Raw genomic sequence first — 17,311 nt, 5'->3', positions numbered from 1 at the left:
CCACACACATGCTTAAATAAAATTGAAAAAACAAACAAACAAACAAAACAAAACCTAAGAAGAAACCCAAAACAAACACAAACAACAAACCCCAAAACACACACACACACACAAAAGGGGGGGGATATGATATTAATCAGCTGGTAGAGCGTTTAATGACTTGCAATAGTTTACGAAGGGGCCCCAGATACGATAAAATTCTCTGTATTTATCGCCACAAGGCCTATCTTTTGCAATTTAAGAAATGACATCACATCTCTAAACCAACAACATGATCTTTTTAATGTAGTTATTTAGTTTATCTATTTTTTTTAATAAAGTAAGTAATGCACAAACTCATGTTTCCAACACTGAGTACTTACTTGTACCAACAGTGGGCAACAGAGAGCACCCGCTGCTTGTTGATGAGCACATCACTGATGTGGTCATAGTTCAGTGAGGCCATGTATGGTGACGTTCACACTCCTGCCATCTTTCCGAGTAACTGCCACTGTCGCACAACAGTTGAAGTGAATTTCATTTCAAATCTGTGTCATTACAACAGAGATATGTACATTGTATGTATGTGTGTATCTCTGTATTTTTACCAGCAAATCCAACCTTCAGCAGCAGAGTCAGCAGTCTCATGGTGTCTGGCAAATGCCCAGAAGACACCTAGGCACACTCTGACTCATATTGCAATAGTCTGTGTGCTCCAACTGTTCCCGCTCCTCCTCTCTTGCCTGGTTTTGTTGACCCCGTCTGTATCTCTGCATTCTGTTCTTACCGCTTGGTGCTAAGTGTTCATCCAAACCGCTTATCTCCCCACATTTAACACCTGTTTAAGCTTCTCTCATAGGTCACTCATTGTTGGCAAGCTACAGCCTGGGATGGGGGTCCACTGGTGGATCGCGGGCCCATCTGGCTGCATCCCAGTTTTGCTACTGATTCCGTGGGGCATCTGCTTAGCTTCACTTGGGAAGGCGGGTGGGGGTCTTTGTGTGTCGTTAGCAGGTGGGTATGTGTGTGTGCGTGGTTGAGTGAATGGCCTTGATGTGTGTGTGTGTGAGTGTGCGCGTGTGTGCGCGTGTGTGTGTGTGTGCGTGTGTGTGCGTGTGTGTGTGTGCGTGTGTGTGTGTGTGCGTGTGTGTGTGCAATGTCCTTTAGACTTCTTGAGCTTGAAAGTCTGTATTTCATTCACAGCCTGAACTCTCGTATGGAAGCTTTCCTGTAAATTCTTACTGACAGTAATGATGTGCAATATTTTATAAAGCAAATCGTAAGACTCAGGAACTCCAAATCAAAAATTATATGCTGGCATTTTTATTATCGTATAAATTTCAATTAATTAACCCCCTAATTGCTAAAACTAGTCTGTATGTACATGTCGACATCTGTTACCTGGATACTAAAGTCAGATATGAAAGATTTGTCCTTTCTTCGAGAAAAAAAATTCTAAACATTATTTTGTGCAGAAAATACAATACATATAAAGTTGTGCTGGAGAAATGGCTTTTATTTTCTAAGAAGAAAACAAATTACAGAAATGATTGCTGTCAAAACATTTTATGAATGATAGTTCTGTTTGAAAAATATAGAAAATGCTCAAATGTGTCAATGTTTGGGTCTGCTTTTGGTCATGTTTGTATAAAAGCCAAATGAAGTGAGAAAGAAACCATCTGTGCTCTCAGAAGCAGGAAAATAAAAGTAGTCCTACATTGTTTGTTTTTTTTGTTTGTTTGTTTTTCCTGAATTATGGCAGTATGTACAAACACAGTAGTTGATAGTTGCTTAAAAAAAGGGGGGGGGGGTCATTTCTGCACCTGTCACCAACATAAATAGAAGGTATGCAAATAAGACAGTCAAAAATAAGACAAAGTTGTGTTTTTTTAAAAGGGATATGTTGTTGACTTTAGTGGGCAGGTTTGTTGGTGGATGGAAAAATGAAGGTGTCCAGAGCGAGGGGTGGATGGAAGGTCACAGAGAAGCTGATGTATAAATACGGTGAATAACAGGTCAGTCGCATCCAGTCTGCTCTTGAGCAAGCTAAAAGATGATTGGTCTGATTGTTTTCATGATCCTGGGCACTGCAGGTAAAGACTATTTGCATCATGCTCAAAGATTTTAGAGTAACAGAGACTTTTAATGATGAGTAGAACTTGTTGTATTTCCTTCATATTACAGCTGCAGTCCCTTTGGATGACAAGATTGTGGGGGGTTACGAGTGTCCAGCTCATTCTCAACCCTGGCAAGTATCCCTCAGTGAGGGCTACCACTTTTGCGGCGGTGCTCTCATTAACAACCAGTGGGTCATTTCTGCTGCCCACTGCTGGAAAATGTTTGTACCGACTTCTTGTATCTTAAAATTCTTGCTATGTGTGTCTAAGAGAACTGTAATAATTTAATTGTTGCTTGCTTTTCAGACCCTCTACCCATGTTGCCATTGTGGGTGAACATACAATCTGGTATACTGAGGGCACAGAGCAGTATATGGCAATTGACGACATCTACACACATGAGAGTTTTGATTATTTTACCCTAGACTATGACATCATGCTGATGAAACTGAAATACCCTGTTACTGTGAACGAGTACGTCAAGCCTATTGCTTTACCCAAAGCCTGTCCCACACCCGGGGATATGTGCACAGCATCTGGATGGGGGCAGACATTCCCTGGTCAAGGTAAGGTAAAAAAAAAAAGTAACCTGATTTTGACAAAAAGGTTTTGAAAAATTGACTTGCTTTTGGCAACATATTAAGAATTTTCTCACAAACCTTGGTAAATTTAAAAAATATAGTTAAAACGTTTCATAGATATGAAGACATTTAAACAAAAGCCTTCAATAATTAAGAAATCTTTTCTGTAGAAAGCTTGTTTTTGGCTCAATGTGATGACTCTAAACTCTAAAAAATGAATGCAGAGCACTTATTTTACACCAGTTTCAGAAGCCAGTTATTGTTGGCATGCAAGCATGATGTGGTTGTGATGCACACAGATGCTCTGAATACTTTAGTAAAGATAACAATCCCCTCTCCTTTCTCTCAACTGCAGACTTTTCATATGAGCTACATTGTGTAGAAGTCCCAATTCTGTCTGACATCGACTGTGAGAACTCCTACCCTGGCAGGATTACTGAGAGCATGATGTGTGCTGGATACCTGGAAGGGGGCAAGGATGCTTGTCAGGTATTTTTACTCAGTTACTTGAATAGTATACCATTGAATAGTATACTCATTAGTAAACCTTAATGAGATGAGATGATGAACAAACCCTGCTCTCTTCTTACACTTCCTCTCCCCTGCTCAGGGGGACTCTGGTGGCCCTCTGGTGTGTAATGGGGAGCTGCAGGGAATCATCTCTTGGGGCGTGGGCTGTGCTGAGCCCAACCTTCCAGGTGTCTACACCAAAGTCTGCTCTCTGGTTTCCTGGATCAATGACACTATTTCCCGATACAGCTAGACTGTCATCTCTAGAACTTCACGAGAGAAGGGAAAACAGAGAGATTGAAATTGAAGGAGACAGAGAACGGAGGTGGTTGTGGGTAGTGTCAGAAAGACAAGCAGCAGGCTAAGACAGAGTCACAAGGAAAAAACAATCTGAGGGCACAATAAATAAAATCAGCTATTCTGCATCAATATGTTTGTATTTATTTGTAATGTTTCTGCCACTTTGGCAAATGTCTTACTATAAGACATTTCTGTAATGTCTCATATTAAAAAAATGTAATTATTGTGTCAAAGTGTGGCTACCCTTTTACAATCATCAGTGACTGATGCAAAACTCAACACATAAAGTTGCTTCATTCAACAATGGAAACAGTTTTAATATTCAACTTATTTATGCATGGTTTTGATGCGGTTTTGTCAGAGGTTTTACTCCCCCACCCCCCACCCCCTGTGTGAATATAACAGTAAATACTAAATATTGAAAATTATTGTGCAGCACGTAAGATCGAAAGTTTTATAAGAAGTACTTCTTATAAAAGAAGTACTTCTTGATGGTAACTTCAACAGAAGATCTGGCGGCAGAAACACACAAGGAGATTTCATGAAGACCTGTAGTTGAAGATATAAGGCATTTTTCCAAAGTTTTTTTTCAAAACATGGACCTTTGAAAAAAGTAATAGTTAATGTTAAAGTGTGCAGATGCTTGGACAAGCTTTACCTCCTGGCCGCTTATTTTGGGGATGCATTTTTTCCTCCCAAATATTTGTTGCCTAAAAAGCATAAAAAACAAACTTATTTACATAATTGTTATATACTATATTTTTTAAAAAAAGAAGAAAGAAAAAAGCAATTAATGATCATAGATATAAGGTGCAGAAAAGTCATGAGTACATCAGTACATCACTAGATCCTGTCATGGAGGGGTACGCCGGTGTGTTTACGGACCGAAAAGCAGACACAGAAGACTGATGTCCAAAAACAAAAAAACAAGGCAAAGCGAAACAAGGGCGAAACTAAACTAAAACCTAAACTAGGAAAGAACTAAACCAGCTATAAAACAACAGCAAGAGACAAGAACATGAAACTGAACGGGAACATGCAAAACATAAAAGTGAAAAAATTTAAACATGAGCATGAGTATGAGCAAAAACTCTGTGACGTGACCTGACATGACATGACCTGACAATAAGACAAACAAACGACCCGACAAAGAACAGTGGAAGACAGAGGACTTAAAAACACAGAGCGAAAATGAGGGAAATGGAAATACCTGGGGAAGCACAGTTGACACAAATGAACATGGCACCACAGGTGAAATTAAAATGAAACACTTTGAACATCGAAACACCACCAAAAAAAAAAAAAAAAAACAGGAAACAAAGAGAGATGTAGACATGACAACACAAGCTTGACAATTAGAACATGGAACACTGGGAGACACTAACACACCGGCATAACTGAAAGAAAAACACTGACGTCAAGACAAACTGCATAGAACACAGGAAAAAACGTATAAATCAAGAAACATAGATTAAAAACTAGAATAAAACTCAACTACATCCTGACTAATCCTAAGGACGGCACGGTGGCACGGTAGTTAGCACTGTTGCTGCACAGCACGAAGGTCCTGAGTTCAATTCTACCATCAGGCCTGGGGTCTTTCTGTGTGGAGTTTGCATGTTCTCCCTGTGTTTGCATGGGTTCTCTCTGGGTACTCCGGCTTCCTCCCACCGTCCAAAGACATGCATCTTGTGTGGATAGGTTACTTGGATAATCCAAATTGCCCATAGGTGTGAATGTGAGTGCGATTGGTGTCCTTGTGTGTTGGCCCTGCGACAGACTGGCAACCTGTCCAAGGTGTACCCTGCCTCTCGCCCTATGACAGCTCCAGCGCCCCCTGCGACCCTGAAAAAGGATAAGCGGGAATGGATGGATAAATCCTAACTAATAACACAACACACAACAACTTAACATATTTCCAATATATATATATATATATATATATATATAACATAAGAAATCAAAAATACAAAATAAACTCAATAAAGTCTGGGTCACAGATCGTTTCAGTCACCTTTCGGTCAAAAGCAGAATGTTCAGAGTCGTTCCTGACTCCTTTTAGAGCATTTGCTCTATATAGCTCTAAAATTTAGTGCTAAGTGTTTTCTTTTTTTAAAAATGATTTGTAATTTTTAAAGAACTGAGGCAACGTGTGCTGCTATTAAAAGGTTTTTATTGATGGTCTAAAAGCATAAAAAAAAAAGGACCTGAAGTTTAAAAAAAAAAGCAAGCACTGTAGTTAACTCTACTTTTTAAACTGGCTTGTTTGACACAATTCATCCACACACACAATTTGGCTATGAAAGGTCAGAAGCAGAGAATAGACAGCCATCATTCACTTGTGCTGAGTTGAATGATGGCTGTCTGTGTCAGATCAGACACACCATCACTCCAAAACCAGTGGACAGTTGTACAGGAATATTTCTAATGCGCTCTTCACAGAAATTAGTGCTCTTTCCAGGATTGTGGTGTCACAGACATGAGAAGATTAAATGGAATATGAGACGAAAACTGATTAGTAAATTAATGTCAGAATGTAAAATTCAAAGTCCTTTTTAAAAATCATTTTGCACATTCATTTATAATTAACTTATTCACAATTCAAATGCAGGGAAATGAAATGGAATCATTAATGTGCAACAACCAAAGCAAACATCCATCCTTCAATGATGTGTGAGAATCTGACTCTGTATTGCAGATGAAGTTCTTGGCATATTTACTAAAATACTCAGAGGGTTTTAGAACAAATTTAAAAAATGTGAAAAAAAAGTGTGAATAAAGTGTGAAATCAGCATTTAGATGCTTCTCTGTGTGTTTACGAAGAAGAGGGAGAAACCTTTCAACTGTCATGGTCCATTTGACTGGTTATGTTTTTGACTCCTAAGTTTAGAATTCCAGCCACTTCATTAGTTACATCTTGCTAAGACTAGATTGATTTTAATGGTAACAAATGCACTAAAGGGCTCAAAGTGTGCCAGGAAAATCCCCCACACCATTACACCACCACCAGGTTAAACCTCTAATACAAGACAGCATGGAGCCATGCTTTCATGTTGTTTGTGCCAAATGTTGACTTCAAAATCTCAATTTTGCAGCAGAAATCGACTCATCAGAACAGGCAACATTTTTACAATCTTGTGTTCAGTTATAGTGAGCCAGAGTGCACTGTAGCCTCGGGTTCCTGTTAATAGCTGACAGGTGTGACACCCAGTATTTTTGTTCCTGCTGCTGTAGCCTATCTGCTTCAAGTTGAGTTACTGTTACCTTTTTCATTTTGGTTTTTGTCGTAACGTTAATGATTCGAAACACTGTTGAACCATGTGTGAAATAAATAAAGAAATGAAATGAAATGAATTATTCTTGCTTCCTCAGTTTTTTGTATCTGTAAGTGTCTTGTGTATTGTTTGTGTTGTTTGTTTTGCTTTGTGTCTGTGTGTGTGTGTTGGGGGAGGGGGGGTTGTTATGACTTCCTATTTGTCTGCTTGTCTTGTCATTGTTTTCTACTGTGCCTCATTCCCTATACTATATAGTCTTTTCTTCCATTTATTCTTCCTCTAAATTTTTCTGCAAGCTATTGGATTTCTGTTCTATGCCTCTAACAGTATCTGTCTTTTTAGACTTTTTAAATCACCAAATAAAAGGTCGGCTTTTTGTTTTTCTGTCTACCTCAAATGAATTTGGGTCCAAAACTACACAACATACCAGTGTGGATTTGGTGTTGTAATTATAACGTAATAATAATAATTTGGATTCAAATTTGACCAATTTCTTTTAAATATCAAACTAACTAAATAAACAACTAAAATGCATCAAAGGAAACTCAATAGTAAATATTAGTATCTCTCTAAACTGACTCTCTAAAGTGCTACACTGTAAATATGATGATGATCATAAAGTCCTTTTTGAAATATTTGTTGCCAAATATATAAATGGCAAAGAAATGGCAAAACAAGCAGAACTCAGTCTGTATGATTTTATTGATTTACATCAAAACTGACTGCACCAGAACTCTACAACAGAGTAGAGTTAAACTGGTAAAAAACTAAATGGAGTAAGGTGATGATGGAAGGATCAGACTTAATAACTCGCCATGTTTTGCTCGATCCAGTCATTGAAGATGTAGACCTGTGAAAGGAAACAGATCAATGTTTCTCCCGGGCCTAGCAAATCCCCATGTACTGAATAAAAGTGAAGAAGTTAAAGAATGGAGAACAAGGAGGGAGGGATGGTGGGGCAGGTAAACGAGAATGATCAGCTTGCAGAACTGGGGAAAGCTATATAAAGTTTGCATAAAGTTTCTTAACCTAGCTTTGAAAAGGTACTGTTTAGGTATTAGGAATAGGTTTAATAGTAGGTTTACTGTTGTAAATAAGATGTTATTGTTATAGATTACTGTGCAGTGCTCGCTAGAATGAACATGCACTACAGCTGGTTTCTGTCTTAATTCTGAACTCTGGCCACGTGTAAAGTTACACAGTAAGAGTGACTGATGATGATGTCTTGCAACGGTGGTAACAGCAGTTCAGATGATTTCTGTACAAAGTAACTGCTTTTCTCCAACTTCCTAAATTCCAGGATGTGGTTGTAAAATGTTTGTTTTACTATTTTAAATATCAAAAAACAGTTTTGTAGGAAAACAGAAGGCAAAAAATGGAAGTCAAAGTGAATAACTTTATTTATTTATTTGATTTAGGTGGATTCTGACTGCAAGTTGTTTAGAACTCGACAACAACAATGGAGTTAAAATGATAGAAGAATTGCAGCAGAGTAGGAAAGAAGTTGAAGGATCAGACTTAATAGCTGGCCATGGTTTGCTGAATCCAGTCGTTGAAGATGCAGACCTGTGAATGGAAACAGATCAAGGTTTGTAATTAAAAAGAGGACGATGGGATGATGAACGTTCTACAATAAGAACTTAGTTTAAGATAGCTATTTACATTCAAGAAATTATTTAGCTTTACCTTGGTATAAACACCGGGGTGGTCCCTCTCAGCACATCCGTAGCCCCAGGACACAATACCCTGCAGCTCACTGTTGCACACAACAGGGCCACCAGAGTCACCCTGAAAACAAAGTAAAAAAAAACAAAGATGGATGTCAAGAAATAATTATTTAAATCTAATTAAATATAAATTAAATGTGTTGTTGTCATTGTGGGATACATCCACTCTTGTGGCATTTTAAGAAAGGTTTACTATTCGAGAAGGGGACAGTTGCAGGTTTGACTTATTACATACCTGGCAAGAGTCCTTGCCTCCCTCCAGGTATCCAGCGCAGAACATGGAGTCAGTGATCATGCCAGGGTAGGAGTTATTACAGTCACTGTAGGACAGGATGGGGATGTCCAGGCACTGCAGTCTGTCCTGATCAGCAGCTGCAATGTTTGAAACAGAGTATGGATGAAAAAAGATTCGTGCTGATGTAACCAAATGTCATGAAACATTATTAACTTTAAACTGCTAACGTGCAGAAGTTACTCACTAGAGCTCATGGTGTTGCCCCATCCAGAGACCCTGCACATGGTGCCAGCGGGAGCACAGCTACTGGGCAGAGCCACAGGCTGCACATAACTGTTGAGGGAGGCAGGCTGGCTCAGCTGGATCAGCATGATGTCGTTGTCAATATTCCAGGAATCATACTGTGGGTGGGGGATGACACGGGAGGAGTCGATGAACTGCTCAGATCCCTCATTGACCGAAATGTCGTGCTCTCCCAGACGCACCTGGATACGACTGAAAACATTTGAAAAACAGAAAGAATAGATTCGAACACTCAGAAACTACCAAATAATATTAATTGTGGATCACTCACTCACTTAAATAAGATTTAAAATCTTACTGAAAGATACTTACGATTTGTAGCAGTGAGCAGCAGACACAACCCAGTTCTGATTGATCAGGGAGCCACCACAGAAGTGGTAGCCAGAGTTCAGAGACACCTGATGGGGCTCAGAGTGAGGTGTGCACTCAAACCCTCCGACGATCTTGTCGTCATCCAGGGCAACTGAAAACACAAGTGTAAACAAACTGTTTACGCCTACACTTTTACATCAGGAGTGAAACATCTATGCTGTTTGATTTCCAGTCAAATGCATAAATCAAACCTATTTGATTGGCCACAGAAACATAATAAATTTGAGATAATAAAGCTATGGTGAATAAAGGTGTGATCTGAGAAAAGCCTTAAAACTTCACACTCACAAGCAGCTCCAATGAGCAGAACGAAGACCAGAGACCTCATGATTGCTGAGTGATCCGTTAGATGAGAGGACTTCACCTGGAGCTCTCATTTATATCCACAGAGAGAGCTGCCCAGCTCTCTGAGCAATCCTATTGGTCAGCGAGGAGCCAATCTCTTTGGTGGGTCGTTGGGCTGGAGACCAGATTTACATAGGAATGGCTTTCTTTTTAAAATCTTGATATAAATCATGCACCTAAATAGAAAAAATCCTAATAATATTTATATTGTACTCGTGTGGCTTTCCAATGTACCAAAACACACTTATACACTTAGATTTTGGTTTAAAAAAAAACATGAAATAAAAAGTTAGCTTGTGTTCTCAGAAATTTGGGCGCATGTGTTTGGTCAGGTTATAGAGGTAAATATAACTCCTATATTTATATATTTGTGACTGGATAAGCAGGAGAAATGGATGAATGGAACACGGTATCTCACAGCTGTGTACTTCTCAGCACCTATGACCTAGAAACTAAAGTCACAAATGGACATTGAGGCTGCCGTGAGCAAAAAATAAGTTGACAGTGAATATTATATGTATAAATTATTCTTTGTGGGTGTGAAATACCTCACTTTAAAGTAAATAATGAAATACCACAGTCTGAAAAATATCCAGACAATCAGCAACTCCAGGTGAGCTGATAAAGTACAAATTAATACAGAAGTAGTGAATTACTGTACGGTAGGTTTATATTTATATTTTTTTAAAAATTTAAAGAAAGAACATCATATTATTTTTAATTGTGTGCTGTTTTTTCTTGTTAGATTTATAGAACATCTTATGTTAACATCCAGACTTTAGTAACTTATTTTTTTATATTAGGCCTGTTTGGTTTTAGATGACTTTAATTACTTTTGTTTTGTTTTGTTTTGATTTGATTTTTTGTTGGCTTTTGTTGTTTGTTTCTTTTAAAGATAAAAACGCCATGACAGCTTTCATTATACATTTTGTATTTGTGACTTTTCTGGGAATGTATTTTTTGCACCATTAAAAAACTGAACTGAGGTTATTTTATGAAGCTGACAGACTGTTTGCAAGTATAATTTCATTTTTTTTAAAAGGTTCTTACTGAAATAATTTGTTATAATTTTAAAGATGAGAATATATCCTGAAAAAAATCAATCAAAGTTATCTAGAAAACAGAGGCAGTATGACTATATATATTTCTTTTTGACTTATAATCATGTCATGTACTGTGTGATGTCCAAAAAAAGTACAGTGGCAACATTTTTTAAAAGCCAGAAATCACACATTCTGACACCATAGGGTTAGGGATTATAGGTTTATTCAGTGTACTAGTGATGATGATTTATCCCTCACATGGATAATTACTTCAGCAGATAACAATTGAATTAATGCAGGGATACTTTTGCATAAAGTTTCTTAACCTAGCTTTGAAAAGGTACTGTTTAGGTATTAGGAATAGGTTTAATAGTAGGTTTACTGTTGTAAATAAGATGTTATTGTTATAAATTACTGTGCAGTGCTCGCTAGAATGTACATGCACTACAGCTGGTTTCTGTCTTAATTCTGAACTCTGGCCACGTGTAAAGTTACACCATAAGAGTGACTGATGATGATGTCTTGCGACAGTGGTAACAGGCTCTGCCAATCAATTGCCATTGCATGTTAGAAAGGAGTAAAAAGACCCTTAAAAGGAGCCCACCCTATATCCAGATGGCCTCAGATTCAGTCATACTTTTGTCCACAGAAAAGGTTTGAAGCAGATTACATGAACTTACCAAATATAAAAACTCAGAGACAGTCACTGGTCAAAATTAGATCAAAATTCTATTTATGGATACATAGACTGTTGTATAATTGGCAAACAATATATAAATATGTAATTTGTTATTACCAGTCTCAGATTATTGATTATTATATCAATCCCTTTCTAAACAGCAGCAGCAGTGGAAAATTGAAGAAGAGAGAAGATTTCAGCAGTTCAGATGATTTCTGTACAAAGTAACTGCTTTTCTCCAACTTCTTAAATTCCAGGATGTGGTTGTAAAATGTTTGTTTTACTATTTTAAATATCAAAAAACAGTTTTGTAGGAAAACAGAAGGCAAAAAAATGGAAGTCAAGGTGAATAACTTTATTTATTTATTTGATTTAGGTGGATTCTGACTGCAAGTTGTTTAGAACTCGACAACAACAATGGAGTTAAAATGATAGAAGAATTGCAGCAGAGTAGGAAAGAAGTTGAAGGATCAGACTTAATAGCTGGCCATGGTTTGCTGAATCCAGTCATTGAAGATGCAGACCTGTGAATGGAAACAGATCAAGGTTTGTTATTAAAAAGAGGACGATGGGATGATGAACGTTCTACAATAAGAACTTAGTTTAAGATAGCTATTTACATTCAAAAAATTATTTAGCTTTACCTTGGTATAAACACCGGGGTGGTCCCTCTCAGCACATCCGTAGCCCCAGGACACAATACCCTGCAGCTCACCGTTGCACACAACAGGGCCACCAGAGTCACCCTGAAAATAAAAGTAAAGAAAACAAAGATGGATGTTAAGAAATAATTATTTAAATCTATTTAAATATAAGTTAAATGTGTTGTTGTCATTGTGGGATACATCCACTCTTGTGGCATTTTAAGAAAGGTTTACTATTCGAGAAGGGGACAGTTGCAGGTTTGACTTATTACATACCTGGCAAGAGTCCTTGCCTCCTTCCAGGTATCCAGCGCAGAACATGGAGTCAGTGATCATGCCAGGGTAGGAGTTATTACAGTCACTGTAGGACAGGATGGGGATGTTCAGGCACTGCAGTCTGTCCCGATTAGCAGCTGCAATGTTTGAAACAGAGTATGGATGAAAAAAGATTCGTGCTGATGGAACCAAATGTCATGAAACATTTTTAACTTTAAACTGCTAACATGCAGAAGTTACTCACTAGAGCTCATGGTGTTGCCCCATCCAGAGACCCTGCACATGGTGCCAGCGGGAGCACAGCTGCTGGGCAGATCCACAGGCTGCACATAACTGTTGAGGGAGGCAGGTCGGCTCAGCTGGATCAGCATGATGTCGTTGTCAATATTCCAGGAATCATACTGTGGATGGCGGATGACACGGGAGGAGTCGATGAACTGCTCAGTTCCCTCATTGACCTTAATGTCGTGCTCTCCCAGACGCACCTGGATACGACTGAAAACATTTGAAAAACAGAAAGAATAGATTCAAACACTCAGAAACTACCAAATAATATTAATTGTGGATCACTCCCTTATGTAAATAAGATTTAAAATCTTGCTGAAATATACTTACGACTCGTAGCAGTGAGCAGCAGACACAACCCAGTTCTGATTGATCAGGGAGCCACCACAGAAGTGGTAGCCAGAGTTCAGAGACACCTGATGGGGCTCAGAGTGAGGTGTGCACTCAAACCCTCCGACGATCTTATCGTCATCCAGGGCAACTGAAAACACAAGTGTAAACAAACTGTTTACTCCTACACTTTTACATCAGGAGTGAAACATCTATGCTGTTTGATTTCCAGCCCAAAGTACATTGTATTTGATTAGAATCATTGTGAAGCTGCAGCCATGAGCAGCTAAAGTTATGTTGGATGAAGTTTTAGTCTAATAAGAAAAACATCTGCCAGTCAGAGAGGAAGACAATCTGCTCAGATAAAACTTCACACTCACAAGCAGCTCCAATGAGCAGAACAAAGACCAGAGACCTCATGATTGCTGAGTGATTCTGTCGATGAGAGGGCTTCACCTGGAGCTCTCATTTATATCCACAGGAGAGCTGCCCAGCTCTCTGAGCAATCCTATTGGTCAGCAAAGAGCCAATCTCTTGTGTGGCTCGTTGGGGTTGGTGATTTGTTTGAATAGACACGGCTTATTTTTTAGAAACATCTTGATGTAAATCATGCACATAAATAGATTACTCTTTTGTATCATTGTATTAATCTATATTTTAACTGCTAGTAACTTATTGCAATTTTTTGTAATACTGGGAAAAGTTCATTTCAATCCTGCCAATATATGATGACAGTAATGAGCAGAATAGTGAAAAGGGATAGCTTTCTTTTTAGCAAATGAGGAAAATTTCAAAGGAATGTTTGAAAATAGGATTATTTTATTTCTTAAATAGTTTTTTGTGGTTGTTTCTGTAGCCTCGCAGGCCTGAACTGTTTCACTTCAATAAGCACTTAAGGGTCACTTTTTCCCTATGCCCAGACTTTTATGCACTGACAGTGGAGCATGATATAATAACAAATAATAAAATACAAATTTAAATGTATATTTTAATAAAACAATAGACTAATAAGTCAGCCCCTATTGTTTGAAATTAGTGTGTCTCTGGTCAGACTTCGACAAAGGTAAATATAATCTCTATATTTAGATATCTGGAACGCACTATCTCACATCTGTGTGTTTCACAGCACTTGAAAACTAAATTCACATTGGACATTGAAGTGCTGTGAGCAGCAAATTAAAAACCTTCTTACCTAAAGTAGGATTTCTTACAGTAAATACGAATCTGTGAAGGGGCGATCGTGGCTCAAGAGTTGGCAGTTCGTCTTGTTATCAGAAGGTTGCTGGTTCGAGCCCCGGCTCCGACAGTCTCGGCCAGTGTTGGTCAAGTTACTTGAAAAAAGTAATCAGTAATTAATTACTGATTACTTCTCCAAAAAAGTAATCCCGTTACTTTACTGATTACTTATTTTCAAAAGTAATTAATTACTTAGTTACTTAGTTACTTAGTTACTTTTTAAAAACATGATTTACAACCTGAATAGGTGATAAAGCGATAGATCTTTCAGCCCAATTCTACTTTTTCTACATAATCCATCATACAAAATGTAATCAAATGGAAAAGTCTTTTTTTAAAACTTGTTTTGTTAGTTTTAATCTTTTAACTTTATGCATGAAGCAAAATTTTAATTATATGCACCATTCTTAAACACAGCAGAAAATAAATAAAGTCAAAGACTAGCGGTCCTTTTGCTCTATTTTCACCTGTAAAGCAGGAGTAGAGTAGGCGGAGGTTTATCCTGGTGCAGGTGTGCCGCAGCGGTCAGTGGAAGGATACCGCAGTTTCTCTGTGAGTTTCTCATTACGACATAGCTACTCGGTGCTTGCTTGGAAGTTTAGGGGTTTTTTTTTCCACTGTAAAAAGAAGTTTTCTTCCCACGCACAGCGGACACTAATGTTTTTGTCACTTTTTACGGAATCAAACTCAAAATAAGGTCAGTACTTCCACGCTTTAAACGCTGCACGCTCATACTCTCTCCCGCACTCGATATATGATCCATTGTTGATCTGCACACAGCTGTTGTCACGAACATCACACTCGCTTACGTCACTGTCATGAGACATTCTCGCAAGAAAATCACGGTTTTAGTAACGCAGTAACGCAGCGTTCCTACGGAAAGTAACGGTAATCTAATTACCGTTTTTGCAATAGTAATCCCTTACTTTACTCGTTACTTGAAAAAAGTAATCGGATTACAGTAACGCGTTACAAGTAACGCGTTACTGCCCATCTCTGGTCTCGGCCGGGGCAAGACACTTCACCCGTTGCCTGGTGGTGGTCAGAGGGGTGCTGAATGACTATTTCAAGTAAAATTCAACAGCTTGAAAAGCAAGCAAAATTAGATGCATTACAGACAGCCCTGCTAATATGGAGGAACTACACCAGTAGCAAACAAGACTGGGGCAACACAAGGAGCCACTCATACAGGATGTTTCCACATGATGGAATTCAATGCTGGACATGGTTTCTTGTCTACTAAAGAATCAAGAGGCTGTCTCACTGCTTTAGACAAACAAAAGCACAAGTTTGTCATTTTAACTCCATCAGAGCTGGTAAAACTCCAAAAGCTGAGGGGGAGAAGGTTGAGCCGTGAAGGATACACCCAATCCATTCTTCAAATCTGGGGAAATAAAGGACGCATTTGTCAGCCGCATTTGGAGGAGTCTTCGAATTTGGGCAGCCTTTGTCATGTCGCTGTGTGACGTAATCGGCCTCAGGAGGATGCAGCCTCTGAATTTGGACACAGCTTTTGCATTCCAAGCAAAGGGGAACTTTTGTTAATGCACAATTTCCTGGTATAAATTACACTGATGCTCACATCAAAGCAACAATCAGAAGAAAGCCTGTTGCTAGGACGAAGGCAAAGTTCATTTCGAAAGGACTACCTGACAGAAGCCTTGATAAAAGCGTGGTTTTGTGCAAACTGTTTAAAAACTAGTTTGCATACCACCAAAGCACTTCAACATTGGGGTACCATCTAAATACAAAACAGCAAGGACCGAAACTGTGGGGGCTGTTAGCACTAGCAGTCTCAGTCCGAGTACCAAAAAAGGTGTCGGCAGCCCAAACTTGACAAAATGACTGACTTCAGGTCTCCAAAAGTTGATTCAGTTCATCTGGACGTAGCGTTTTGTGGGAGAAACGTTTCGTCACTCATCCGAGTGACTTCTTCAGTCTCAGCTGACTGCAGGTTTCCCCAACCTTATAAACAGTACATCTGCATAATGACTGAAACCAGCCCACTGAGGGAACAATGGGCTGGGAGGTCAGTTCCTTAATCATAATTATGCAAATTCTCATGACCATTGATCAACAACCACTGACCAAAACCCACTGATCAAAGACCACTGATCAATGGCCATGAGTACCATTCACAGAGAGTTTGGGGAATGGCTGCAATTACAGCATTGTAAGGTGGCGATTTACTTTCCTGGATGATTGAGAATGCATCAAGACTGACTTCAGGGCAAAATTAGTAAGTCAACATCAGACAACTTACAAATTCTCTTGCAAAATGGATTGCTCTGGACTGTAGACCACTATTGGCGGTAGAAGATAGGGGGTTAGACAATGTGCTACAGTTAGTGTCAGGTGATCCAACCGCACATGCCCAGTAAGGGTCTTATAGTATGAGAGAGAGTGGAAATTAATACATTTACAACAGCGATATAAAATAAAAAGAACAGTAAAAATTAAGTTAGTTAAAAACAGTAAAGTTTAGACTGATATTGTGTAAGAGAGACATACAAATTCCATTAATAAATAATATTTATACTATAAATGTAAGAAAAACAGCTGCATGAAAGTAGAATACAAAATATGTTTGGGATCTTATGCCTGGCAGGTGTGATCACCTGTCACAGAGTAAAGAGTTGTTATACAGCTTTACAGAGAACGGTAGGAATGATTTCCCAAAGTCTTCTTTATTGCAGTGAGGTTGAATCAGTCTGATGGAGAAGGAGATCTGCCACCTCAGAAGTGTGAAATGGAGTGAGTGGAATGGGTTGTCCATGATGGAGGAAGGTTGGTTCAGTGTCCGCCTGTCCCTCACTGACTCAATGACCTCCAAATTCTGACCAATGATGCTTCCAGCCTTGCGGATTAGTTTGTTGATCCTGCTGGCATCTCTGGCACTGATTTTTTTTTTTTTTTTTGTCAAACAATTTGCAGATAATCAGGTAAAACTAATGAAAGTCAAGGTGTATAACTTTCTGTGTGTGCCTTACATTTATATGAACAATACTGTGAATGACTGTCTGCTACATCTTAAATAGCTGTTGGCTATCATGTCTATGTTAGTTCTTTATTGA

General features: G+C 38.7%; 3 protein-coding genes across 3 annotated transcripts; 1 reads left to right on the top strand and 2 right to left on the bottom strand.

Annotated features, from left to right (window-relative positions):
* Positions 1 to 2,012: 2,012 nt before the first annotated feature.
* Positions 2,013 to 3,720, top strand: LOC102799289 (trypsin-2-like). The gene is made up of 5 exons (XM_006808183.3): positions 2,013 to 2,072; positions 2,164 to 2,317; positions 2,403 to 2,662; positions 3,033 to 3,166; positions 3,288 to 3,720. The coding sequence occupies exons 1-5, from the start codon at positions 2,033 to 2,035 to the stop codon at positions 3,438 to 3,440; spliced, it is 741 nt and encodes a 246-aa protein (XP_006808246.1). The 5' UTR covers positions 2,013 to 2,032; the 3' UTR covers positions 3,441 to 3,720.
* Positions 3,721 to 8,144: 4,424 nt separating this feature from the next.
* LOC148100545 (trypsin-1-like) lies at positions 8,145 to 9,743 on the bottom strand. Its single transcript, XM_087848300.1, has 6 exons — positions 9,688 to 9,743; positions 9,340 to 9,490; positions 8,969 to 9,219; positions 8,725 to 8,861; positions 8,449 to 8,550; positions 8,145 to 8,328 (listed from the first exon to the last, which is right to left on the bottom strand). The coding sequence occupies exons 1-6, from the start codon at positions 9,725 to 9,727 to the stop codon at positions 8,281 to 8,283; spliced, it is 729 nt and encodes a 242-aa protein (XP_087704426.1). The 5' UTR covers positions 9,728 to 9,743; the 3' UTR covers positions 8,145 to 8,280.
* A 2,063-nt stretch (positions 9,744 to 11,806) lies between these two features.
* Positions 11,807 to 13,434, bottom strand: LOC148100544 (trypsin-1-like). The gene is made up of 6 exons (XM_087848293.1): positions 13,382 to 13,434; positions 13,002 to 13,152; positions 12,631 to 12,881; positions 12,387 to 12,523; positions 12,111 to 12,212; positions 11,807 to 11,990 (listed from the first exon to the last, which is right to left on the bottom strand). The coding sequence occupies exons 1-6, from the start codon at positions 13,419 to 13,421 to the stop codon at positions 11,943 to 11,945; spliced, it is 729 nt and encodes a 242-aa protein (XP_087704419.1). The 5' UTR covers positions 13,422 to 13,434; the 3' UTR covers positions 11,807 to 11,942.
* Between the last annotated feature and the right edge of the window lie 3,877 nt (positions 13,435 to 17,311).

The sequence above is a fragment of the Neolamprologus brichardi genome, chromosome 11 (assembly GCF_056152115.1).
Source record: "Neolamprologus brichardi isolate AB-2024 chromosome 11, ASM5615211v1, whole genome shotgun sequence".
NCBI lineage: Eukaryota > Metazoa > Chordata > Actinopteri > Cichliformes > Cichlidae > Neolamprologus > Neolamprologus brichardi.
This window is presented reverse-complemented; position numbering and strand designations above follow the sequence as displayed.

What these genes read in the sequence shown, in the direction of transcription:
- LOC102799289 (XM_006808183.3), top strand. Translation starts at nt 2,033, where the DNA reads ATGATTGGTCTGATTGTTTTCATGATCCTGGGCACTGCAG. An exon ending in GCTGCCCACTGCTGGAAAAT is followed by an intron (nt 2,318 to 2,402) that starts GTTTGTACCGAC and finishes CTTGCTTTTCAG; the next exon opens with ACCCTCTACCCATGTTGCCA. An exon ending in GCAGACATTCCCTGGTCAAG is followed by an intron (nt 2,663 to 3,032) that starts GTAAGGTAAAAA and finishes TCTCAACTGCAG; the next exon opens with ACTTTTCATATGAGCTACAT.
- LOC148100545 (XM_087848300.1), bottom strand. Translation starts at nt 9,727, where the DNA reads ATGAGGTCTCTGGTCTTCGTTCTGCTCATTGGAGCTGCTT. An exon ending in GCTGCTCACTGCTACAAATC is followed by an intron (nt 9,220 to 9,339) that starts GTAAGTATCTTT and finishes AAATGTTTTCAG; the next exon opens with TCGTATCCAGGTGCGTCTGG. An exon ending in GAGGCAAGGACTCTTGCCAG is followed by an intron (nt 8,551 to 8,724) that starts GTATGTAATAAG and finishes CTTTGTTTTCAG; the next exon opens with GGTGACTCTGGTGGCCCTGT.
- LOC148100544 (XM_087848293.1), bottom strand. Translation starts at nt 13,421, where the DNA reads ATGAGGTCTCTGGTCTTTGTTCTGCTCATTGGAGCTGCTT. An exon ending in GCTGCTCACTGCTACGAGTC is followed by an intron (nt 12,882 to 13,001) that starts GTAAGTATATTT and finishes AAATGTTTTCAG; the next exon opens with TCGTATCCAGGTGCGTCTGG. An exon ending in ACCCCGGTGTTTATACCAAG is followed by an intron (nt 11,991 to 12,110) that starts GTAAAGCTAAAT and finishes TTCCATTCACAG; the next exon opens with GTCTGCATCTTCAATGACTG.